At 45.9% G+C, this 25,727-nt stretch overlaps 2 protein-coding genes across 5 annotated transcripts; one reads left to right on the top strand and one right to left on the bottom strand.

Moving 5' to 3' along the window:
* Positions 1–4: 4 nt before the first annotated feature.
* Eif2b1 (eukaryotic translation initiation factor 2B subunit alpha) lies at positions 5–9,788 on the top strand. Of its 3 annotated transcripts, XM_077109055.1 has the most exons (9): positions 5–116; positions 893–994; positions 2,014–2,150; positions 2,240–2,356; positions 4,108–4,220; positions 4,779–4,847; positions 6,171–6,246; positions 8,189–8,314; positions 8,946–9,788. In XM_077109055.1, the coding sequence occupies exons 1-9, from the start codon at positions 104–106 to the stop codon at positions 9,108–9,110; spliced, it is 918 nt and encodes a 305-aa protein (XP_076965170.1). In that variant the 5' UTR covers positions 5–103; the 3' UTR covers positions 9,111–9,788. The 3 variants fall into 3 exon arrangements, with proteins under 3 accessions (XP_076965170.1, XP_076965169.1, XP_076965168.1); XM_077109054.1 differs by lacking the exon at positions 8,946–9,788 and having other exon boundaries at positions 919–994; positions 6,171–8,264; XM_077109053.1 differs by lacking the exon at positions 8,946–9,788 and having other exon boundaries at positions 6,171–8,264.
* Ddx55 (DEAD-box helicase 55) lies at positions 4,459–25,507 on the bottom strand. Of its 2 annotated transcripts, XM_076836057.1 has the most exons (15): positions 25,372–25,507; positions 22,788–22,838; positions 22,610–22,696; positions 21,751–21,842; positions 21,610–21,672; positions 20,643–20,792; positions 18,968–19,157; positions 15,653–15,735; positions 14,539–14,670; positions 12,927–13,019; positions 12,253–12,367; positions 11,649–11,817; positions 11,026–11,318; positions 10,429–10,630; positions 4,459–6,437 (listed from the first exon to the last, which is right to left on the bottom strand). In XM_076836057.1, exons 1-14 carry the CDS (start codon positions 25,477–25,479, stop codon positions 10,454–10,456), a joined length of 1,803 nt encoding a protein of 600 aa, XP_076692172.1. In that variant the 5' UTR covers positions 25,480–25,507; the 3' UTR covers positions 4,459–6,437; positions 10,429–10,453. The 2 variants fall into 2 exon arrangements, with proteins under 2 accessions (XP_076692172.1, XP_076691448.1); XM_076835333.2 differs by having other exon boundaries at positions 4,459–10,630.
* Between the last annotated feature and the right edge of the window lie 220 nt (positions 25,508–25,727).

Genomic DNA, 25,727 nt, shown 5'->3' with positions numbered 1-25,727 from the left:
GGTGCGCCGCGCGCTGTCAGCTTGTGGCTCGGCAGGCTTAGTCGCGGGACTCGCTAGCAGCGAGCGACTCTGGGGCCCCAGTTCTCCGCGGTCCGGAGGCACCATGGACGACGGGGGTGAGTCGGGATGGGCTGGGGGAACGAGCCGCACGGAGGACCCGACCAACCTCCCAGCCAGACTGGGCTCGGGAGAGTCGCTGTCCACTCTCCGGCCGCTCGGCTGGACTTTCCTATAATCATAATTAAATCCCCCTCGCTGCTCCCGAGTCAGGGAATGGGCCTGAGAGCGTCCCCAGACGCCCCTCCACACAGCCCCGTCCCCGGGCCTCCGAAAAAAAATGAGACCCGGACCTCGTAAAGTAGGAAGGCTTCCTGCCACAAGGATAAGGCATCTTTGGTCTGCTCATCCTGTACGGTTATCAAAGTGTCTTATTAAGTGACAAACGAGGGCGAACTAATACAATGCTTGTCATGTAAAAAAATAAAGCGAAGTGGATTGAACTCTCCATATACATGTGTGTATGTGAGTAAACTTGAATTAGCACAGACTCTGGGGGGAGAGCAGGGGAAATTGGAAAGGTAGATGACTCTGTGATCCTCTCAATACTTAGGAAAGAGTAGGAAGGAGAATGACTTTTCATTACCTTAATAGTAGGGCTTAAAATTTATGCTTTGCATGCAGATAACTATCTTAAAATAAGAAAGAGATCTTGTAACAGTAAAGTGGTGTCGTCTCTATGCCTATCAGCATTTATCATGTCCCTAAAACTAAACACTCTCAAAAGAAAGTATTTTTAAAATGACTTTGCTTAAGGTCAACAATCATAAACAAGCTCTCCAGCCTTACATCCTGCTAAATGAATCTAATTAGTCACTTTTTTCTCCCTTCTCAGAATTAATTGAATACTTCAAATCTCAGATGAAAGAAGATCCTGACATGGCCTCAGCAGTGGCTGCCATCCGGACTTTGCTGGAGTTCCTGAAGAGGGATAAAGGTAAAGAGTGTCATTCTTGAACACTCTGGGTCTTAGGAAAGTCTTCTGATGACTATTAGAAATGTAGAAAATGAGACATGTATATTTGTCTATAGCCTTAAGCCAACTTCTTTCTTTATTTCAGGCCTTTTAACCTGGAGCTAGCCCTCAAGTTGTCATCAGAAAGGATCCTTTCCATAAATGAAATGTGCTTTGACTCAAAAATGACCATTTTTTCTCATACTAACCATGCTTAAATTCAACTTTATACATGTTTATTGAGCTTCGGCTTTGCCCTCAGTTCTCTGCAGATGCTACAGAGAACATTTCAGAATAAATTCTGTTATTAAATATCATTCATTGTGATCTATTAATTCACCGTTCTAAATGTAAGTGTCTGAGTATGGTATAACAAAGTGGTGGTAGTAATGATGATGCGGCCACTTTCTGTAAACTGAAGGGCTGGCCTACAGATGTGTTTCTACAACGACCTCCACTGGCTTCGCATCATACCTACAATAACATTCAAATCTGAGGATGCCCTGTACTGTCAGACTTCATCTTCACCTCTACTTAATTATGTTCCATGTTGTCCACCCCTAAACTATGCTACAGCCCTGCTAGCCTCTCATTGTTTTTCATGCCAATTTTATTCCCATATTGGGGCCTTAGCATTGTTATGGTCTATGCCTGGAACTTTCTTCAGTGGGTCTTTATGTGGCTGTATCCTTTATTATTCAGGTCTCAGTTTAAAATGGTCCCCATTCCAAGAGGCCATCTCTTTCCAGTAGGCACCTCATTCATCCTTCTGTTCTTTTCTGTCTCTACTACATTCTATAATTCATTTATTTGCTTGTTTATTGTTTGCATCCTCCACTAGGAAGCAGAGCCCTGTCTTTTTCACTGATGTATCCCTGTCATCTAGAGCAGTGTCTGGTATACAGATGAAACCAGTAAATGTTCACTTATGGATGAATCACACACTAGCAAGGGACTGTCACACTCTGGGGAACATCAAATTTCTCCTTTGATCATTCCAGGGGAGACAATCCAGGGCCTGAGAGCAAATCTCACCAGCGCCATAGAAACCCTGTGTGGTGTGGACTCCTCCGTGGCAGTGTCCTCTGGTGGAGAGCTCTTCCTTCGTTTCATCAGCCTTACCTCCCTGGAGTACTCGGTAAGCCATTGACCGCCATCTCTGATTGACTGCAGATATTCTCAGCTTTACCTAGATCTTCTTTCCTCATTTTGCTCTTCTCTTCCTAGGATTACTCTAAATGTAAAAAGATCATGATTGAGCGAGGAGAGCTTTTTCTCAGGAGAATATCCCTGTCGAGAAATAAAATTGCTGATCTATGCCATACTTTCATCAAAGATGGGGCGGTGAGTAGATATCTATCACATGTGGTAACAGAGCAAGGACTTTGGAATCAGGCGATTAGGGCTAAAATCCCAGCTCTTCCACTTATTTAATGAGTAACCTTGGGCAAGTTTTTCAGTCTTCTCATCTGTTCAATAAGAACAATAAAGCCTTCCTCATGGGATCACTGTGAGGACTAAATGAAATGTTATGTATAGGGGCTCAGCGCTCTGCCTGGCACACAGTGCTGTATAAATATTTATATATAATATATAAATATTATATATATTTATATATTTTATATATTATATATTATACATAGTGCTGTATAAATTATTATATATAACAATATATAAATATTATTATAAATGCTTGTTGGTGTGAACAGGCAGAGGAAGACATTGGCATAGCATTGGTGGTTCTTAATTTAACAAGAAGTTCTTCTAAAGAAGTATTTTTATGATTGGATATATAGTTGGTTGAATCCACACAGACCAGCTCTTGTCACTGGTTAACATGAAGCATCTTCCTGGTGAAGGTTAGCACTGGGTAGAGATTTTAATCTTGTTTCAGATGCTGTGGCAGTAATGCAAGGCTGCCAGACACGCATCAGTCAAGTGAGGAGAGACAGGAACTGCTTGTTGGGCCGGTCTCTCAGCACAGGGGTCATACTCATAAAACTTTTATGATGTCTCTCCCACCAGCATACATCTTACATCCTATTTGCCACCTAAGCCTCCACTGACCATAAAAGATTTTTACTTGCATTTCAACTCTTAAATCTTGTCCTCTTTTTTTATTATCCCTTTCCAAACCTTAGAAGTTATTAAATAAATTACATAGTATGTGTGAGTAAAACTGTACAAAAGCCAATTCATGAACAAAGCCTTTTTGGGCCAAGTGGAGGCAGGGTTGTGCCACCTCTTGCCGAAGCCTTCTCCAGCCCTGCCCTAGACTTGCCATGCTTGTCAGTATTCTGCAAGCTTCCTCTGCCTGCATCATCCTTCTCTGCACTGATTTAGACTACATTTAGAACAGGGCTGCTCACATTTGAACATGCAGATGAGTCACCAAAGGTTCTTATTAAATGCAGATGTAGCAGGTCCAGGGTAGGGCCTGAGAACCTGCATTTCTAATGTGTCGAATAGAACTGACAGGAGCTAGAGAGCCATGCCGTCCTGTTTTACATGATCCTTCATGTTCTCCCTTGGAACAGGGGCCACATGTAAATGTCCACAAATATCATCTGCACCACAGACAGCTTGTTTTTATCCCAGACAGTATTCATAAAATTTTCAAATTATTAGCTAACAATTATTAGATTTTCAGCTTCTCTGGAAAAATCAGATGTTTTGGCAATAGTGGAACCACATGACAACAGTAAGAGCTAAGGAACCTGGGTCCCCTTAGTCTTTCCACAGCCAGTGGTGCCACCTCGCCCGCTGCATTGACTGATGTACCTGTCTACCCAAGTGTGCAAATTATGTCTTAGAGATAGGGAGACCAACCCAGGGAACCCCCATGGGCTCTCAGACCCTGTGTGGGGGCTCCACTAGGGAAACCCACACTACATTGCTCTAGCAGGAACTTTTTCAGCTTGTAGGGGGATTGAAACTCAGTGTACTCGTCAAGGTCTCTTCTGATGATGGTTGACTTGTGAGGAAAGCCCACAGAGGAGCTTGGAGCGCCAGGACATAGTGCACACATCACAGTGCAGATGGTGTGGGCAGGCACCAGGGAGCTTGCCCCTTCATGAAACCTTCTCTATCCACAGAGAATATTGACTCACGCCTACTCCAGAGTGGTCCTGAGAGTGCTTGAAGCAGCTGTGGCAGCCAAGAAGCGCTTTAGCGTGTACATTACAGAGTCGCAGCCTGATCTGGCGGGGCAAGTATCTTCCCATTTGGTCACAGGTTGATCAGTCATTATGGAGCATACCAAGGACTGGAATCCATCATAGTAGGAACCAGAACATGCCCCCATTGGCCAGGCAGGCGACATGGCCTTCGAACTTGTCATTCCTGCTCCTGGAAAAACAATCATGTTGGATTTGCAGCAGGGCAGAGTAGAGGCTCCAGGTTTCTATTTAAGTAGAAAAATCAGAGGAACACCAAGACTGTGTTGCTGAGAAGTTTTTATTAAGGAGTAGGTACTTCACACCCCTATCTTTTCAGAAGATAATAAAAGCAAAACTTTTTCTTTTTGCAAGAATTTCCATCTTTTCCCCAGAATACCCGAGTATATTTTTCCTGAAATACATGCTTTTTCTTAGAAAAAACAAATTCTTGTTTCCTTAATCCAAAAGTCTTGGGACCTGCCCCTTAGTCCATAAGTAATAACTGAGCTTCAAGCTAGCATGATTCATCACTGTCTTAATTGACTCATCAAACATCACCATGGGACTTTCTTGGACTTTCCCTAATTTTCTCAAAATGTCATCTTTAGTAAGAAAATGGCCAAAGCGCTCTCTCACCTCAACGTCCCAGTCACCGTGGTGCTGGATGCTGCTGTTGGGTAAGTGCCCGTCTTCTTTGGCCATGACCACCTGGCCTGCCTACTCTCAGGGTTGACTCTAAGCAGTGCTTTCAGATTGAAGGTTTGACTCCCATTCCTAAAGCTACACTGCGTCTTAATTAATAGCTGCTCTAAACCAGCAAGCCCATTATGAGGTCTCCGTAGCATATGCTGGAAGTAGGACTGTGGAATGTTGGTTTGTGAGGGTTGTGTTCCTAGCACTGTGAGTAGGAGTGTCTGTGCATTTCAAGAGTGACATATAAAGGTTGAATTTGATCAGCATCTTGGGTAATCAGTTCTCTTTAGCCCTAACAGCTGTCCTTGGTGCTGTGCTGGGTGCTGCTTCTCATGCAGGTGTTTCTCTCCTCAAACCAAAATCCCATTTTGCTGGACTCATCAGTGCATTTCATAAGAAAAAAACAGGAGTAATAATCTCTTAGGAAACATACACTCAGTCAGATGATCAAGAAAATTACAGCCATGAGCATGCCTGTAATTCCAGCAGCTTGAGAGGCTGAGACAGGAAGATTTGAGTTCAAAGCCAACCTCAGCAAAAGTGAGATGCTAAGCAACTCAGTGAGACCCTGTCTCTAAATAAGATACAAAATAGGGCTGGGGGTGTGGCTCAGTGGTTGACCCCTGAGTTCAATCCCCAGTACCAAAAGAAAAAAAAAAATTAGGAGTGTGTTCAAGAGCACATTTTTGAGCAACTCTACCTGTTTTGCTCATTTTAAAAGTAAACTCTGCTTGGCACAGTGGCACACAGCTACAAACCCAGAGACTTGGGAGGCTAAGGCAGGAGAATCTCCAATTCAAGGCCAGATTCAACAACTTAGTGAGACCTGTCTCAAACTAAAAAAATTAAAAGGGCTGGGGGTGTAGCTCAGTGGTAAAGCACCCTTGGGTTCAGTCCCCAGTACTACTCCCTCCAAAAAAAAAAATAGGGTAAATAAATAAATTTGCTTCTTCGTACTAGAAATATTCTTAAATTGAATAATGGTTTCCAAACTCAGATTGCAGTGGATTGGGTTTTTAAATGTTCTTATTTGTGTTGAAGCAGAACTGAGCGCACCATACAAATAAGGGGGAGTACTGATGCACATGCTTGTGAGCATGCATGGGGCAGTAAAGTATCCATCATTGAGGGGTGGTGGTCAGAGATTTTAATGCCTGTGGTAACAGAACTGGAATTACACCAGGGGTCCCTTTAGAGCAAAGGTAGTTGTGGAAAGAACTTGCCATGATGAAAATGGATATCAGAAAATGATGCTACCACCTAGAGCACAGAAAAGAGCATAAAAAGCTTCTGACTTCTTTCCTCAGCTACATCATGGAGAAAGTAGACCTCGTCATAGTCGGCGCTGAAGGAGTCGTTGAAAACGGAGGTATTATTAACAAGGTAGGAGCAAGGGTTCTCCCAGTTCCTGCTCCAGACAAGGGGCTATTACTGACAGAATGCCAGAGAGCTTTATGTGTCCTGTTCGTTCTACTCCAAATCTTAGCCTCAGGACTTCAGCAAGGTATCAAGTTTTCACTCCAAATTGGTTCCGATTTCCTTCCTTCCTTCCTTCCGGGCTCAGTGGTGCACACCTGTAATCAATCCCAGTGGTTTCAGAGGCTGAGGCAGGAGTGCAGTCATGAGTTCAAAACCAGCCTCAGCAAAATTGAGGCACTAAGCAACTCAGTGACACCGTCTCTAAATAAAATCCAAAATAGGGCTGGGGATGTGGCTCAGTGGTTAAGTGCCCTTGAATACCCAGTACCCCCCCACACTGCCAAAAAAAGAAAACATAGCTACAAAAATTAAGTCTGTAATATGTATTCACACATCTAACTGGAACATGCAGTTTTTGTTTTTGCTTTATTTAATCAAGCATGTTTGTGACCTCAGTATATTTCTTAGTTTCTCTATGTGTTGCTTAACTTGGATAAGTTTCATATATATTTTTTTTTCCTCAATACAGGGGATTGAACCCAGGGACACTCTACCACTGACCTACATTCTTAGTCTTTATTATCATTATTGTTGTCATTATTATTTTAAATTTTGAGACAGGATCTTGCTAAAGTTACCAGGCTGGATTCAAACTTGGGAACCTTCTGCTTCATTCTCTGGAGTCACCACCATGCCTGGCTGAAATAATTTTTTAAATTGTAGTTAAGATATATACATAGCTAGGCGTACGGTGCATGCCTATAAATCCCAGCAGCTTAAGGCAGGAGGATCTCAAGTTTAAAGCCAGTCTCAGCAAAAGTGAGGCACTAAGCAACTGAGACCTTGTCTCTAAATAAAATACAAAATAGGGCTAGGGATGGGGCTCAATGGTTGAGTCCCCCTGAATTTAATCCCTGGTTATCTGCCCCACCCCCGCCAAAAAAAATACATAAACCAAAAAAAAACTTTTGGTGGGGGGGGTGCCAGGGATTGAACCCAGGAGTACTTCATCTCTATGCTACATCCCAGCCCTTACAGTTCAGTGGCATTAAGTACATTCACATATTTTTAAATACAGTCACCATTGTCTGCTCAGAAAATTTACGTTCTTCCCAAACAGAAACTGTACCCACTGAGCACCAACTTCCTGTCCCCTCCCCTCATCCCTGGCCACCTATACCGAACTATCGCTGTGATCTCTGACTCATTTCACTCAGTGTGACAGTTTTCAAGGTTCACCCACACCCTAGCATGTATCAGAATCTCATTCCTGCCTCTGTTTGGTACCAGGAATTCAACCCAGGGGCACTTAACCCTGAGCCACATCCCAGTCCCCTTTATTTTGAGACAGAGTCTTGCTAAGTTGCTGAAGACCCAAGTTGCTGGGGCTAGTCTTGAACTTGAGATCCTCCTGCCCCAGCCTCCTGAGTCACTGGGATTATAGATGAAAGCCACCATACCTGGCTATCTACTCATTTTTCCCCCCACACAAATATGGACCACTTCACAAATTTATATCTCATCCTTACTCAGGGGTTTCTATTTTAGTATATGTGCTGCCAAAGCGAGCACAATCTACTGTTTTCATGATGGACATGAGGCTATGAACACCATTGGCTGGTGTGAATAGTGTTGCTTGTGGATATCTGTGAACAGGTATCTGAGTCCCTAAGAGTCACAAAATGGTATCGCATTGTGGTTTTCATTTGTATTTCCCTCCCCAATATCTGATGATGTTGAGCATCTTGCACTCACTTAAGGATCATTTGCATATCTTTGGAAAAACACTGTTTTTCTAAAAGGTCCTCTGATTCCAAAGTGAGATTTACATGTTCGTTTATACACTTTCCGTTGCTCCCAAGTTCCAAGTGTGCTCAGAGCTCATCCTCTGCTTTCTGACCCCCAGATTGGGAGCCACCAAATGGCCGTGTGCGCCAAGGCACAGAACAAGCCTTTCTATGTGGTTGCAGAAAGCTTCAAGTTTGTGCGGCTCTTCCCACTAAACCAGCAAGATGTCCCAGATAAATTTAAGGCAAGATTTTCCTATCTAAAGGGGTCCTTGAGTCTAATCTGAAACCTTCAAAAAAACTGCAGTGCTAAGAATATTCCAGAAAGTCGTCTCATTACTATTTTTGCTAATATTTGCGATAAAAAGATCAACTGGTGGTTACTGAACTTGAATGCGTCCCTTCCCCAGAACTCACACTCCAGTCCAATTCCCTCAGGCAGCCCTCTGTAGAGAGGCAGTGGCTAATCCCAGCTGTGGGATGCACTGTCCAGGCTCAGCTCATACCTCCACCCCTTACGAACCATGCACCTTGACCAAGTCCTTCTGCTGAGCCTCAGTTCCTTCTGTAGAGTGGGATGGCACTACCTGACAGAGGAAGCCTTCGGCAGGGCTGGCTTCAGGCCCCTCTTCATAGTTACTCTAACTAGCTGCCGTGGGAGGTCTGGAGAAGGGAGTCTAGCAGTTGTGAGGGCCCCATGGTTTATTTCTCTGGTTATGCTTTGTCCTTGGCTGGTAGGCCACTATGGTGTGGCTCACAGGGGGGATCTGCCCTCCCATGGCCAGAGCAGCCTCAGCACACTGCACACGCCAAGGCCTCAGCAGCAGAGATCACTGGCTGTGCCATGCAGACTAACACAGGTTCTTCTCTCCTCAGTACAAGGCAGATACTCTGAAGTCTGCACAGACTGGACAGGACCTGAGAGAGGAGCACCCATGGGTGGACTACACCTCCCCTTCGTTAATCACCCTACTATTCACAGACCTGGGCGTGCTCACACCCTCAGCAGTCAGTGATGAACTCATCAAGCTCTATCTATAACCACCACCGGTCTTCCCAGCATCCGGTGTACCTGCCTGGGGCAGGGTAGGCAGCCTCTCAACCCCTGTGAGCCAAGCCAAAAGGAATCATTCTATGGAAAACCCGTGGACTGTGGATTTAAATTACACGTCTTGGAGGATCTTTTTTACTCATATGTGTTCTTGGTTCTGAAACCAAACCTAAATGAGCATACAGTTTCCAGAGACCTTCATTGTCCAGAAATAGCTACGTTATTGGCTGCTTCCCTGAGGGAAGACCAAGCCCACCACCCTTTCTCCTGTGCTGCTCCACACTAATTTGCCAAAAGCATCCAAGAAAGGCAGGCTGAGAAGCAGTGCCACAGCCAGACCCCTATGGTAAGGGACAGCAGCTGGCAGGACATGCACCACATGTGGAGCTCATGAGAAAGGCAAGGGACACTTGCTGTCTTGCATCTGCTCCATCCCCCTGGACAGGACCTAGCCAGTAAGTAAATACTGAAGTTATATCACAAGGCAGGCAGGAGCAGCATTTAGCAGGTATCATAAAGATACCTTCCTGCTGGAGTATTTGTAAACTTAGATTCTGAATCTGTAAAAGGTGAATTTCCTGTGAATGTGTTTGGTCCTAAACAGCTTTTTAAAAATATATTTGGGAACAAATTCAGCATTTTCAAATAAATTATATGAAAGATTTTGATACAGTGTTGCCTCAATACTGCAAGCTGACCTCAGGCTCCACACACTGGCAACAGCAAGTGAGAGGCTATCAGCCATAGCCATACAGGAAGGCACTAGACAAGGATATACTCTTTATCCAATAGAAGGAAAAACCATGTAATAATTAATTCCCTGGTCTTCAGATATTCACTAATAAAGCATCCCTGAGAATATTAAAAAAGAAACCCCAGTATATTCATCACCTCTGCAGGTGCTCAGTGCAGGGCAAACGATAAGAAGTCCAGGGGCCACGGGCACACAGAAAGGTCACTTCCTGGAAGTATTTAGGAACTTTAAAAATACTTTAAAGATACCAAGGTGTACTTGACTTTATTTAGGTTTTTTAAAGTTCCTAAGTACACCTCGGTATCTGTTAAAAAAAATATTTACAAAAATAATCTTGGGGGAAAAAACGCTCTTTAGCTACAGTTAGCTACAGGTGACTCACCAAAATAAACACTGACATCTATTATTTACACTCAGATTTTCTTCAAGACTAGTGTGCTCTGAGTGAAGTATTCCCAAGTGAGAAATCCCCTCATTGCTTCCCAGTCTGAGAGAATAGGTTCCAGGATGGACACTTCTCAGTGTCCCCTGAGTGAGGGGCCACTTGTGCCCACCTGTGCTTCACCCAAGGCACTGGAATCAGCAGTCATCGTCCAAATCTGACATCTCCAAATCTGCTGTTGTGGCTCTTCTTTTGCCACTTGTCAACAACCCCTTCTCAAGTTGTTCTTCAGTAATTTTGCCTTTCTTAAACTTTTTCAAGAGCCTTGTGTCATTAAGAAGTTCCTCCATATCCTCGTCTTCGATATCAGAACCCTAAATGCAAACAAGAAACCAACAAACTGAATTCCTCAGCAACAGTGTAGTGAAACCAGCAGGCTTTTTTTTTGGCAATGGGCGGGGGAGAGGCAGCACTAGAGATTGAATTTAGGAGCACTCTATTGCTGCCCTCTAAATTGTAATCCTTGCAAACCTCCTGCCTCAGCCTCCCAGGTTGCTAAGATCAAAGGCACACCCAGCAGTTTTTACTGCTCAACGCTGTGCTCTCACATCAGCTCCCATAAACACAACTTCCCACCCTGCTGATCAACACAGTATAGAAATATGACAGCCTCAGACAACTCCTATGTTCTATTGTATTCAAACGTTCTATTGTTATATTTATTTGCTCAGAATTTTTAAATTTAACCAGTAAAAACTGTAAGCTTTACCTCTTCCCTTTTCCTTTTTTCATTCATCTTTTTCTTCCTTTCCTTTTTGGCCTTCTGCTTCGACCAAGCTTTATTTTTCATGAATTTCCTTCTCCCTTCATTTTCCATTTTCTCTTTTCTTTGTTCCTCCAGTAGTTTCTGCCTCTGCTTTTCTCTAGCTTTATCTTTAAATGGAATCGTGTCTGTATTAATGTCCACAGGCACAAAATCTGGAAATTGCTTTCCTCTCAGTTCTGGCATCTTGGGCATCCTCAGCAGGGCGAAACCTCGAGCAAGACTAGCAAAATCAAGATCTAATTAAATCAAAACACCAGCGTTAGCACACCAGAACATGGTCACCAGAACCATCAAGGAAGATTCCTCACAACACAATTTTTCTAACCAAAGCACTTAATAGATTCATGTGAATTAGAGTCACAGTAATTACTGTTTAACAAAGTAAAGAGAAATACTGAGCACCTAGTACTCAGTTGAGAAGTATCTGGTGAAGCCTAGGAAATACTCCATTTTAAACAACTGGAAAACACTAATGTACCCCATACATTGTAACAGACAAAGCAATTTCATGTGTGTAAAACCATCAAAACAGAAACACAATTATGTGAAGCAAAGATCCAACCTACCCTTCAATCTGAAGATGAGGCTGCACTCATGCTTTGCGTAGGCCTGGACACAGGACACAAAGGCTTTCATGCCCTTTTCAAACACCGCTCTGTCTGCCAGGGCCAGGGCCCTGAGCTTGGGCAGCAGGTCCACTGTGTTCTTCTGAAGTTTCATCTCCTGCAGGGGGCACTGCAGAGACCAGTCTTACTTCCCTGGCTTACGCCACCTCAACTCCAGGGGCCCCCCTCTGAACCAGTCCAAGAATACCAACAGCAGAATAATCCATTTTAATCTGAAAGCCTGAAGTCTGAATCCAGCCCAAATATTTCCCTTGGTCTATAAAGTATTTTACATTTTCAAAAAAAAATTTGACAATAAATTTCGCATGATTCTGCTGTGACAGGAAAGTACAGCAACACTAGCTCTGTGTCCCCAAGTCATGGCCTTGGCATGGACACAGCCGTGGCCAAGGTGAGGCCAAGGCCCCACAGCCTCAATGCCTGCCAGGCTCTGAGGTGGGCACCCTACCCATCCCTCATCTATACCTCTGACCATATGTGGGACAAGAACTGTTGTAGCCACCCTGTCACTGGGTGTTCTATACGAAAAGAGAAGACGGCTTACTTTTTGGTTAATTGCCAGGAAATTGACATACGACTCTTCCATGGGCAGGAGAAACACCAGGGCGCTGCCCCCATGGCCAATGCGGGCTGTGCGGCCACAGCGATGGACAAAGGCACTGTGAGGACAAAGGTGGGAGCTGAGTGGCGGTGAGCAGAACCCAGGCCCCAGCCACACACTGACACATCTGCACTGCTGCGGGGACAGTCGGACCCTATTGTCCAGCAAGAGAAAGGGGAGAACAGCTATCACACCAACACCACCAGGAATGTGGCGAGATGCCCAGGGTGAACTCCAGCACAACTCGAGTTAAACGTGTGCCTTTCTCTAGGATCATACAGGGAACAGACTCAGAAAATTTGGGAAGCAATGAAAATTATAAAGAATAAAACAAATGATCTATAATCCTTATCATCACTTAGGAGCTTAGTTACGGATTTTTTTATATATGGGAAAAATAACTGCAATTTCCACATATGGTACTTTGAATTGCTTTTCTTTTCCCCCTTAAACAGCCTATCATGTACTTAGAAAAAAGCACACCAAAGGTTATTCACCCATTAATCTATTTTTTGCTATTTAAAATAATGTCTTGAACAAGATTGGGTTTACTTTCCCCACGTTCCTGGTCATTAAGTTCAATTCCTCATCAGAACAGTCACACTGCATCGGAGTACCTGGCATTGCTGGGAGGGTCATACTGCAAAACCCAGTTCACTTCAGGAATGTCAATCCCCCGCGCCATCACGTCAGTGCACACCAAAATCCCACTACAACGGGAGGAAAAAAGCATTCTGAGTAAGGATGTCACCATCTCTATCACCAATAGCAGAATAATCCATTGAGGTCTGCCAACCACAATGACAACAGCAACACAGAGGTTCTGGAGGTTCCACAGAAGCAAAGATGTTTTCCCCCAAGTATTGGGACTGAATGCAAGGGCACTCTACTAATGAGCTATATCCCTAGCCCTTTTTATTTTGCCCAGGCTGGCCAGGCACAGCGGCACATGCCTGTAATCCCAGTGACCAAATTAAAATAAGCAAATACTTCTTGATGGTAATATTTCATTTTTTTCTTGCTCCTAAGAATCTCCAGAACTTGACGAATTCCCAAGAAAATGGGGATTAGGAAACATAACAATTTTTTTTAATTAGTGTATTTCCATTGAAAAACAAAACTGTGGTGGGCTAACCCTTGGCAGCCACTTCAAGAAACAAGTGATATTTTCACTCCATTTTGAAGCCAAGTCCTTGTCCAGCAGCTGCAGAGCAGAGGCAGGGTGGACTGGAATGGGGCTGGAAGCATGAGCAGTGGCCAAGTCTGGGCCTGGTGCAGATACCCACTGCACACAGCTCCAGAGCCCAGAACCCCCGGGGTACTCACAATCCCGCGACTTCAACCTCCTGCTTCTCAACTAATAGTGGGAAAACAAAGATGGGGCAAAGCCAAATGGAGACTGCAGAACTAACCAACAGCACTGGCACCTTTCCAAACCCTCATCGGCATAATCATGGGCTAAGAGCTTGGCCCAATGGCTACATAAACCCCCAGAGCAGCACACTCAGGCAGCAACCTGCTAGCGGGTCCCTCTGACCCTGCCAGAGTTGTTTCTATTCTTGAATAAATCCTGCTCCTTTTACTTTCCCCTTCCACTGTCTGTCAATTTCTGTCTTTAGATATCCAGAAAGAATCTGGCAGTGAGCTGCTGGGGTCTACTGCAACCCTAGAGGGCAGAGCCCACCATAAGAGGTGCGACACATTTACGCAGACCCCACATGCCAGCAGAAGTGGAGAAACACCAGTCTCAACCTTGCCCTTAAGACTACTTTAAGGAAGCTGTGCAGTGCTGAAGAAAAACGGAAACAAGCTATGCTCATCAGGAAAGCATGAGGTCCCTGCTGTATGGCCATCATGTTGACAACCTACAGGCAGCTTCTGTCCCAACAAGCCTACTCTGCCCTGCTCTGCCATATTCACCCAGTAGACGAACAGTTGTCAAAACTTCTCTGAGCCAGGCACCAGCAAATTCAGGAACAAACATGAAATACAAGGGTACAAGCAGGCAGGGAAGTTCAACGACTAAACCAGGGACCCCAGTGAAGTACACAGGGAATTGGGGCAGGAATGGGGTGCTGGGTATTTCTATGGAGATACCATAAGTGGGTATGAGATGGAAGAGGGCTCCAGGCAGGGAAATTTTCTGCGGTAAAGAGAGAAAAGGTGAGAGTGGGACCTTAAAAAGGTATAGTGGTTGGAGACCTAATACTGCCAATGAAGCCATCCCACCCCCGCAACTTGCGGAACTCCATGAAGATCTTGTTGCGCTTGTGTTTCATCTTTCCATGAATGCACATTATCTTCACGTTCTTCACAAGGGCCTCCAGAGCCTTGCCATAGTATTCCACACAGGCGCAGGTGCTATGAGGGGGAAAAGAGGGCTTTAGGGCCATGCCCCTCTTGGTCCTCCTAAAATGGGGACGGGAGTGGTGAGCAACAGGCACGAGGGGAAGACTGGTGGCACGCCCTCTTTGGGAGGATGGATGGAGGACTAGCACCCACCACTGAGCTCCAGAGTGGAAATCCCCTGTCAATGAAAAGCATTAGACACGAGCCAAAACTCTGAGGGTCTTGCCCACTGTCAAAGATATTCAACCAAAGGGGTCCCCCAGTCCCTGAACGAGGCTTAACTGAATGAAGTACCCATCCAGGACAAAAACAAAGACAGAAGACATAAATAGGCAAGATTCAAAATGCTCTTATTCTTGGAGAACTGCTCCTTCCTCAATAAGCCAAGTTTGATCAAACAGATCCTCCCTCCCAGATAGTCTCGACTTGGGGCTGAATCAGCTGAGGAATGTACACAATTTTCCTATCCTGCTCTGGGATAACAGGACAAAACCCACCATGACAGACGGGTACATGCCCAAGCCATTCCCAACCACTTCTTTCCTCACTTGCCTCTACTACAAAGCCAAAGTCAGCCAGGGCAGAGGAGTTTCTGAGAAAGCTTTCTGCTTATCTGATAGAAAAGTTATATCGATATAACCAACATTGCCACTCCACCCCATATTTCCCCCGTACCTGCCTTCAGTGCAGACACAACAGGGATTACAGAAGCTACAGGTGATATTCAGGAGGGAAAGGCCAAGACAATCACAGACTCACTAACCCTGACACTGCCGAGACAATTAAAAGTCAGAAACTGCCCATCTGTGCACCTGCTTTTACAGAAAAATAACCCTCCCATTAGAGCCTCAGAAGTTGGGCTTTCAATTATTTCAGCCTAGCACACCCCGAGAACAGAATTCATCCTAGACAGAATTCAGGACCCAAGGATCACCTATACCTGCATATTTTAGGTGCAGCTGAATCCCTCTCAACTAGAACCCGAAAGGGTTACCTGAAGAAGACCAGATGTTTCTCCTGTTTATGATTTCGAAGAAAATGCACCAACTGATTAAATTTCTCATCTGCCTTACACACCTGTAAAATACAAGGAAAAATAAAATAAAAACCTATTTTAAAAAGGAAATTTTATATATATATTTGGCAGTACTAAGATGGAACCCAGAAGGCACTCTATCACTGAACTACTTCCCCAGCCCTTTTATTTATTTATTTATTTTTGGTGCCAAGGATTCAACCCGGGGGGCACTTAACCACCGAGCCACATTTCCAGCATATTTTTATATTTTATTAGAGACAGGGTCTTGCTGAATTGCTTAAGGCCTTTCTACGTTGTTGAGGCTGGATTTGAACTTGCAATCCTCTGGCCTCAGCATTCGGAGTTGCTGGGATTATGGATGTGCACCACTGCGCCCAGCTATCTTTTATTTTGAGATAGGGTCTTGCTAAGTTGCCCTGACTAGCCTTGGAGTTGTCCTCTGGAAAACCAGCCTTAAGTTTTAAGGGTTACAATTTCCTCCAGAATCAGAGACTGAAATCAGAAGATTAATCAGTCTACCTAGCTCAGAAATGTTAACATGTGCTGCTGCTATAAACATCTTTTTTGGTGCTGGGGAATTGAACCCAGGGGCACCTAACCACTAAGCCATATTCCCAGCCCCTCCCTCCTTCCCTCCCTCCTTCCCTCCCTCCCTCTCCCTCCCTCTCTCTCTCTCTCTCTCTCTCTCTCTCTCTCTCTCTCTTTCTTTCTTGAGACAGGGTCTCATTAAGTTGCTTAGGGCCTCACTAAGTTGCAGAGGTTGGCTTTGAACTTGCAATCCTCTTGCCTCAGCCTCCTGAGCCACTGGGATTACAGGTGCATGCCATCACACCCAGCTATAAACATCATTTTTAAGTCACAAAATCATAAAACTGAGAGAAATGTTGTTGGGCAGGCCTATAATGACTATAGTTAGGCTCCCTTACCTAGGCTTCTTGCAAGTTATGCTATGCTTTAGTATGCAGCCAGGGCTGGGAACTGGCTATGTTAGGGTTTCAAGGTCAGAAACATGCTGGGCATATAGACTCAAGGTCATAAACATGAACTTGTGAGCACATGCCCCCTTATGTAACCTATTGGCAGTGTGCCTTCTCTGTTTGGCTTGCTTATACAAAGGGCCTATGAAAAAGACTCAGGGCTAAACAGGGGCAAATAAGGGGCAACAAAAGGGAACTGGCTGGGGGCTGAAGCTGAAGCTGGAGGCTGTGGCCACCTCTGAATACGACACATTTTCTATCCTAACTGCATCTTGCATCTATCTTCTTCCACCTGTTGAATCCCACACTTCATTTCCTGGGTCTGAGCCCCGCACAACAAATGTCATCTAACACAACTGTTCCCAAATCCCAACAAATGGACAGGGAGCATGCTGGCTTCCACACCAACTCTCAGAGACACCATTAACACGATTCTGGGGCAGCAAGCACATTCTGCCTCAGCAGGTCTGGAATGGACCGGTAAGACACACTACCCACAAGCTCCCTGGGGTCAGAGGCCAGGTATAGAAGTCACTGCTCTCAGCTGGACACAGCTTTCCAGAAAGCAACGTGCATGATTACTGGAAGGACTTCCATGCAGACAGACCCCACAGTCTCTCCTAACAACCAGCCAGGTGTTCTACTCAAGCCCCACACTGGAGACATTAAATTGACAGGAACACATCTCCCTGATTTTCAAAAAAACTTAAAATCTCAGTTTGGACGCTCCTCTCATGCACCTGGACATCTCTAAATACCATCTAATAAATGCAAAGAAGTAGAAAGCAACAGTGCATACAGTGTGTATTCACAGCCATAACACTAGTATTTACTATGTCCTAAGCAATCCAAAACCCCTCTTTGTGAATGAATCAATCCTCAACAGCCCAGCAACGGGGACTCCCAAAGCCCCACTGTACATGTGATGACCTGGTAAGTGCACTCAAGGACTTAGTGAGGGACGAAGGTGTGACCGGCACCAGGGCAGCCTACTCTAGTACCAGGTTCCACATACTGCATCCTGTACTGAGTCCTTCCCTCCCCATGAAGAGCCAGCATTCTACCTCAACCAGCCTTGACAGAAACATAGCAGCAGGACCACCCGCCTCAGAGAAGCCTGTCTAACTTCAGCAGCACTCCAGGCAGCGGCGCCCTGGGCAGTGCCTGATGTGCAAGCTCCTTCTACAGGTCATCTGTCATCTGCCCACGGGTCAACCAGCCAGGACGGCCACACCCACCTACCCCTCCACAGCAACTGGAACCCTTTGGTTTTGAAACCAATCCTTCTTTGAACAGCAACTTCGATTAGTGCCAAAGTGTTCTTCTGGGCCTAAAAGAAAAGTCTCGTCTCGAGGTGGACGGTCTGATGTACCCCATAAGCAGAGACATGGTCCTGTGGGTCCTCCAGCTCCCAGTGCTACTTCCCTGGCTGCCAGTGCTTTCAGAGCCCCTGTGGCCCATCCCAGCAATGGGAGAGGACAGAACCTGAGAGGGTCCAGGTGGCCACAGTACTGAATAATCCAGGTTCCCAAAGTCTGTCCAGTGCCTTGCAGAGATAGCCCAGAAAACAACAACTAGGACTGACACCTACAAATTCAGCCGGAATCAGACGCAGGTCAGAAATGCAGAACCTTCAGGCTTGGAACAGAACATTTAGGTAACAAATCTCCTATAGCCTGTCACCTTATTTTCTGTTTTGCCAGCACATCCAGCTGTGCCCTTTCACAACACAGGCTTATGCTACTAGTCCGGAGCTACAGTGCTGAACCATGAGTCCCCGGCACATCCCAAACCAATGTGATAAAAACAGCTGGTACTTGGGGAGGGAAGTTCAGAGGCACTGCCGTTGGGATTCCATGCTTAAAATATACTTATGCCCAAGTTAACTTACTCACTCATTCAACAAGTAGGACTACCTGTCATTCAGACCACTAGTTCTAGTTCTGTCTCCAAATGCATTTTAAGTGTGCCACAGGGTCTTTTTCTCTTTTTGGGAGGGGTGATTGGGTACTGGAGATTGAACCCAGGGATACTCTACCCCTGAGCCACATCCCAAGTGCATCTCCCTAAGTTGCTAATTTTAAGACAGCATCTCCCTAAGTTGCTAAGTATCCTCCAACTAATGATACTCCTGCCTCAGCCTCCTGATTCACTGAATTACAAGCCTGAGTCACTGCACCTGACTCGCAGAGTCTCATTTTACACATTTACTTTCCCTGTGACCCTCAAGCACATTCCTAGAACACCACCATCATTCTGAATCCCAGGCTGGAGAAGACAAGCCAGTGCTCACCATGTAGTAGTTCTCCAGGCGGGAGGGGGTCTTCTGGGTGCTGCTGGCCGCCACACCCTTCTCCTTCACTGAGATGCGGACAGGGTTCCGGAGGCCTGCTCTCACCAAGTTCTCCACTTCCTGTGTCTGTGTGGCAGAGAAAAGGCCCGTCCTCCTCTGCTTTGGCAAAAACTCCAGAATGGTGTTTATGCTGAAAAAAAAAAAAAGAGAGAGATCTTACAGTTACTCCATCACTAAGCAGCAGTGAACAGGTGTGTTTGAAGATTGGACAAGGGGCCGGGGCTGTGGCTTAGTGCTAGAGTACTTGCCTAGCATGTATGAGGCACTGGGTTCGATCCTCAGCACCACATATAAACAAAATAAAAGTATTGTGTCTACTTACAACTAAAAAATATATATATAAAATATATACATATAAATATATAAATTAAAAATAAAAATATAAAAAGATTGGACAAGAAGCCATCCAAATATCTACAGCTGATATTACTGAAATCTGAGATTATGAGTGATGTTTATTTATACTTTGTGGGAGCCAACCTTGCACATGACTGAGTTAACTCCCCTGCTGGGCGATGTGGTGTCAGGCACCCATGCTGCTAGACTGCCCCGCTCTTCTAGGGTTCGAGTGACTGTCTTTGTGCCTGGGCATGGCTTCCTACAGCCCCATGGGGAGCTATGCTCACCTGTTCCATTATAATATAACCCCTTGCCCTGTTTAGGATAGAATGTTCCATGGAAGTGCCTTGTGTGTGTCCCCTTCTCTTACTGTGCCCTTGGGTGTGGCCTACCTAGATGTCAGTCAACCTGCTGACAGCAGACATCATGAAGACAGACTCAGCCCCCTGAAACCTGACCTCTTACCTCATTTGAATAGATTCTCCTCAATAAAAGAGGTCAGTGTGTGCTCTCTCTCTTCCTTCGGACCCTTAAGGTCAGAGGAGCCATCACAGCGACTCCAAAGAAAAAGGTATTTGTGTGTTGTTTGGTTATTTTGTGCAGCCCAATCAGCCCAGTTTTCCTGGAGTGACCCCTGAGCCTTTTAGTCGCAAACAAAAACCCAGTGATACTTTCATTTTTCCAAGGCTTCTCAATGTAATCATAAATGACACTTTTATACTCGGATGTCAACTAATAATGTGAAACTAGGACAAAATTTTTTAACCTAACACTGTACCGAGGACTTTATATAGGTGAACTGTATGCTATGTGAATTATGTTCCCTAAAAAATCTGGGTTTGCTTGCTGGTTTGGTTTTGGTGCTGAGGATTGAACACGGTGGCTCTCTACCACTGAGCTATACCCGCAGCCCTTTAAACTTTCTATTTTGAGACAGGGTCTCACTGAGTTGCCCAGGCTGGCCTCAAATTGGCAATCTTCCTGCCTCAGCCTCCAGAGTCACTGGGATTACAGGCATGTGCCCCTCACCAGCCAAAGTCTGTTTATTAAACAAAAACCTAAGGAAATCATGGTGGAAAATGCATTTTAAGATCAAAGATAAAAGAAATGAAATTAAATTGAGTGACAGAATCTGAAGGATAACCCACCTCATAATTTGAAACATCAGTGAGGCTAGTAAACAAACAGTCATGAAGTGATGAAGGTGTTTAATTTGGCTCTCCTCTTTCAGTTATCACCCACACCCCCAAAGTCAAAGAAGTCCAAAATGGGGTACCTTGCTTCAAATCCCATGTCCAGAAGTCTGTCTGCCTCATCCAGCACCAGGACATCCAGGGACTTCACACAGCTGATGAGGTCCAAGCCCTCATTCTTCCTCCGGAACATGTCCTCCAGGCGGCCTGGAGTCGCCACTATGATATTTCCCCTTGGAAAGAAAGTCAGTATTTACCACACACTCTGGCCCTTGGAAATATCAGAGATGGTTCCCAAAATACCAAGTTCCACATCACCAAAGTCATATAACCTCCATTAAGAAAAGTAGCCAGGGAAAGAACAGCACGAACTCCCCGGCAGTGTGGTAAGTCACTGGTGTACAACCACAACCGCATCACTTGCCACCATCTGTCCTACTCTCACACCAAAACAGCAGCTGAGCCACCGTCAAATACTGAAGGTCCACATGTCCCAGAGAGAAAGGGTTTGCTGGAGTCTAACCTCACCAAGTGAGGGAGTATACAAAGCCCCCGAACTCAACTGTTTGTTTTTTTTTTAATGGACACAGTATCTTTATTTATTTATTTTTATGTGGTGCTGAGGATTGAACCCAGTGCCTCACATGTTCGAGACAAACGCTCTACCGCTGAGCTACAGCCCCAGTCCCTACGAACTCAACTGTTAAGAGAATCTGACTGGGCCAGCCAAGGCCCCAGAATGACTGACCTGCAAGAAGTCTCTTCCACAATGTGGATTATATGCCAACAAAGGTAAAGAACCAGGGGAACACACACATCTGGAATTCCATCTTAAGAAACCCAAAACTGGCACTGCTGGGCCCAGAGTCCTTCAGATCACAATCAGCTGAGTCTGGGTATGGCCCAGGTCAACCAGGTGGCTTACATCCTCCCTGACCTGAGGAGCCTGCCTGCAGAAGCACCTCTGGACTCTCCATCAGGCCTCAGCCATGCAGATGCCTCCAGGGCAGTGCCAAGGGCAACGGAAAGGAGCAGAAGCAGCAAGCTCACCCTTGTCGCCTGAACCTCTCAACATCTTCTCCAGGGTTCCTGCCTCCAATCCAAAGAATCTGGCTGAAAAAGGAAATAGATCTTTGAGCAATTCAAGCAAAACAACAGTCTGCGGTGACAGGGACACTGCATCCAATTTACCTGATCTGTGGGAAGTGCTTCGTGAAATGCGACAGGACCTCATCGATTTGAATGGCCAGCTCTCGAGTTGGGGTGATGATTATGGCTCCCACCTACCCATGTGGAGGGAAGGAGCATGGTTAGCATTACCCAGGGCCCCAGAGCACCCACTATTCAAGGGGACAATTCTCAGGGGAAAAGCACATCCTGGACTCCTGGCAGCCTCAGACCATGGCATGTCCACTGCTCTGAATCACAGTTGTTTGTCATTACCATGAGCATTGAACCACTGCTTCTAGGGGAACGTAGTCAGGGTCTTGCTAAGCTTTTCACCAACCAAATCAATGCGCAACCTCACTGTATACAGGCTTCTGTTTAAAAACACCATATTAAATAAATATCGCTGACTTACTCACACTGAACTCACGGCTCTACAACTCATCTACCACAGACCTCTGCATGTCACGGCCTCCTTACACTCAGAACACTCATGGCACCACAGCACTACACTACAGGCAAAATCACCCCAAAAAAAAGCACAAAAATGTGCAAACATGTGATACTAAACAGACCACAAAAATCACCCCCAAAAAAAGCACAAAAATGTGCAAACATGTGATACTAAACAGACCACAAAAATAATACTTCTCCACAGCATGAGGACTGAAATTCAAAGAATTTCTATGAATGACCATGAAAGCATCCAAGCATCAATTTTGGGGTCATACGTTTTAACAAGCAGACAAATTCAAAACAACAATGGGATAATGAGGGTCAGCTACCTTTAAACTTCTCAAGCTTCTGACCAGCTTCTTATTCAGCTGTAATAATTATTCAGTCTGGTAACCAAGTGGCAATAAATCCCATTAGCTCTCCTCACCTGACTCTTTTTTAACTTCTCTTCCCTTCTCAGAAGAATTTCCAGGATGGGGATGACAAAGGCCAGCGTTTTGCCACTACCTGTGACCTGCAAAGGAGGACAAGCTTTGTGCTGCTTTTCCACACAGTGCACTTGAAGAGAACAACGAGGACAGGCTCTATCTGTAGGAGGAACTTACCGCTTCTGCAGCGACGTCTTTATTTCTCATGAACAAAGGGATGGTTGCAGACTGAGGAGAGAGATTGCAAAGTACAGTTAAAGAATGCCGTGAACTCGCTGGTGAGGCCCTGAGAGCACACTAGGGGGCTAAGGTTGCAGTGGAACCTGGAGGGCTTAACTCAAACGGGGCAATGGTATCTGCATAGACATGTGATAGGAGTCCTGGATTCAAGCCCTCTTTTTTCCCCTCCTTGGTCCAGAAAGGGGTTAAAAACTTTGCGTCTTCAGGCATCTCCCAGCTCTGGTGTCCCGGTTAGAACAGGGATTCAAATAAGCCCCCAGTTTAAATACCAGGAGCTCCTCGTGTTTTACCAAAGGCTTGGCCCTGTAGCTTCAGCAACCAAAGCAGCTAAATCTGAAGCAGACTCAAGTCTTGGTCCTATGGTCACCTCCTCCAGGACTCCACTCCTGGTCTCCAGAGCATGGGCTCAGCCCTACCACAGCATGTGTCATACCATTCCAACTACTTCTACACAGGGCTTGTCAACCTGCAAGGTTTCTGTCCTCCCTCTCCCAAGGAACACTTAGCAATGCTAGCGACATTTTCAATTGTCAAACCCAGGGTGAAGGTCTTGCTACTGGCATTAGGCAGGCAGATTCCAAGGATGTTAATATATCCTAGGATACCCCAGACAGCCCTCACAACAATGCATTTTCCAGATCAAATATCAGAAGTATCAAGGCCGCAGAGCTTGCTCTAGACCACTGTCGTCCGATACAAATATAATAAGAACCACATACATGATTTTGAATTTCTTATTTCTACATTAAGTAAAAAGAAACAGGTGGAATAAATTTAAATAATTTACTTAACTATATATTCAACCATTGTCACTTCAATCTTTAGTCGTTACTACAAAATTAAAGATATTTCCCATTCTTTTTTTGGATTAAGTCTGTTATTTCAACAGAGCACATCTCAGTTGGGACTAGGTGCTCAAAAGCCACTAAGGGGGCTGAGGTTGTGGCTCAGTGGTAGAGCGCTTGCCTAGCATGTGTGAGGCACTGGGTTCAATTCTGGCACCGCATATAAACAAAAAAATAAAGGTCCATTGACAACTAAAAAAAAAAAAAAAAGCCACTAGGGCAGGAATGGACAACTCTAGGTAAGGAGTTCCAACAGGGACTGGGTCTTGTTTATGCTACACTGCACAACATGGCACCCAGCTCTGCCTGCTCTGACATCCTTCCTGGTGGTTTTAGGCACAAATTCAACATTTTAAACAGAAACCTCTTGATTTTTCCCTCTGAACCTGTTAACCCCCAGCCCCAGCCTTCCTCATATTGGCAAATGGAACACAACATCCACCCAGCTATAGAAACCTCAGGATCCTTCCAGAGTCTGCTCCTTCATAACCCCCACATTCAGCCCCTCAGCAATCTCAATGCCACCCTGAATTTTGACTTCTCCCTGTTCACTGCTTCCATTCTACTCCACGCCTCCATTCCTCACAGTCAACGGCCTCCTGAGGGACCTCCCTGCTTCTTCATCCTCTACACAGCTTCCCAGACACGATGGCTTCTCACTGCATTTAGAATACAATCCCAGCAGCTGGGTGCTGTGGTGCACCCAAGTTTAAGGCCACACTGAGCAACTTAATGAGAACCTGTTTTTAAGTTTAAAAAAATAAATAAACAAAAAGGGCTGAGAGATGTAGCTCAGTGGTAAAGTGCCACTTAGTTTAAACCCCAGAACCAAAATAAATAAATAAAAAAGATTCAAGCCCCTGCTCTGCTCATCACGACTCGAACTACTCAGCTCCAAATCTCTCTGTTGCTCAAAGCTCATTTCCAGCCAGCCCGGGAGCAGTCGCACTGGCATTTCTCTCTGCTGCAATAAGCTGCCCCCAAACACCTCCAGCCAGCCCCTTCTCAATCATTCAGCTCTCAGCTCATGACACCTCAAACAGGCGTTCTCTAACACCCTGTTCTTGTCCCTGCTCCTATCACACCAGTCTGTTAGAGTTCCTTCCTAACACAGGAGCAGCTGAAATATCTCACCCCCCTTACTTCTTTCTCTAGCTCCTGCATTAAGAATAGGTATCAAAGCTGCAATATCCCCAGAGCCTAGAAAAGTACCGGATATGCAGCAGGTCCTCAATAAATATTGCTTGAATAAAGAAAAACATTGTGCAGTACGGTGCACTTTTCCCACAGTAACAACAGGGAACCTTCACTGACTCCCATAATGGACCCATGCTGTCTTTATTTAATACCCACAACCCTATAAGCCAGGTCGTGTTACCTCCATCATTCAGAGAAGGAAAATGAAGGAGAAAGGTGAAGTTATTGTCCGAGGTCTCACAGCTAGAGCGGAAGGGTCAGGATAGAAACCAGGCCCTAAGCCCCAGTAGCCCAGGGCGGAGGCCAAGACCACCGTGGCTGCCTGATCCACCGCTTCGCATCGCCGACACCGCCCGAGACGAGGCAAAAGCCGCGGCTCCGGGCGGACAACTCAGCGCGAGCGGAGTGGCCCTAGCGGCTGGTCGGCGCGGGTGCCCGCCGTGCCGCCGGCCTCCTCCCACCCGGCCCAGGACGGATACCTGCACCGGCGTCATGGACGGGAAACCCAGCTCCCGCAGCGCACCCAGCACCCGCGGGTGCAGCGGCACGGGCAGGGACCCCCAGGAGCCCTCCGTCACGTGCTCCATAGCGCTCCGCAGCCCTCCCGCCGGGAACGCCCCCGCGCCGGCGAGCACTTCCGCTTCCGGCGGCAGACTCCGCCTCCGGAGCGGAGAGAGCGGGACCCAGCGCGCGACCGGGTCCGAGCTTCGCCGCGCTCAGCGCACCGAGCCGGTTCCGCTGCGCGAGAGGCTCTGCGCGGCTCCCAGCTCCCTCCGCCAGCGGGAGGCAGGTGGCCGCACGACGCTGCGTGCGGCGGTGGCAGGACGGGAGGCGG

This window comes from Callospermophilus lateralis, chromosome 1, assembly GCF_048772815.1.
Source record: "Callospermophilus lateralis isolate mCalLat2 chromosome 1, mCalLat2.hap1, whole genome shotgun sequence".
NCBI lineage: Eukaryota > Metazoa > Chordata > Mammalia > Rodentia > Sciuridae > Callospermophilus > Callospermophilus lateralis.
Note: the sequence above shows the minus strand (reverse complement) of the source record. Positions and strands in the feature narration are given on the sequence as shown.

Bases quoted from the DNA above. Each gene is read 5' to 3' on its own strand.
- Ddx55 (XM_076835333.2), bottom strand. From the start codon at position 25,479: ATGGAGCACGTGACGGAGGGCTCCTGGGGGTCCCTGCCCGTGCCGCTG. The intron at 21,843-22,609 runs GTGAGGAGAGCT...CCACATGGGTAG, and splicing joins AGAAGTTAAAAAAGAGTCAG to GTGGGAGCCATAATCATCAC. The intron at 11,319-11,648 runs GTAGGTTGGATC...TGATTTAATTAG, and splicing joins CCTCATCTTCAGATTGAAGG to ATCTTGATTTTGCTAGTCTT.
- Eif2b1 (XM_077109053.1), top strand. The intron at 995-2,013 runs GTAAAGAGTGTC...TGATCATTCCAG, and splicing joins GTTCCTGAAGAGGGATAAAG to GGGAGACAATCCAGGGCCTG. The intron at 2,151-2,239 runs GTAAGCCATTGA...TTCTCTTCCTAG, and splicing joins TTACCTCCCTGGAGTACTCG to GATTACTCTAAATGTAAAAA.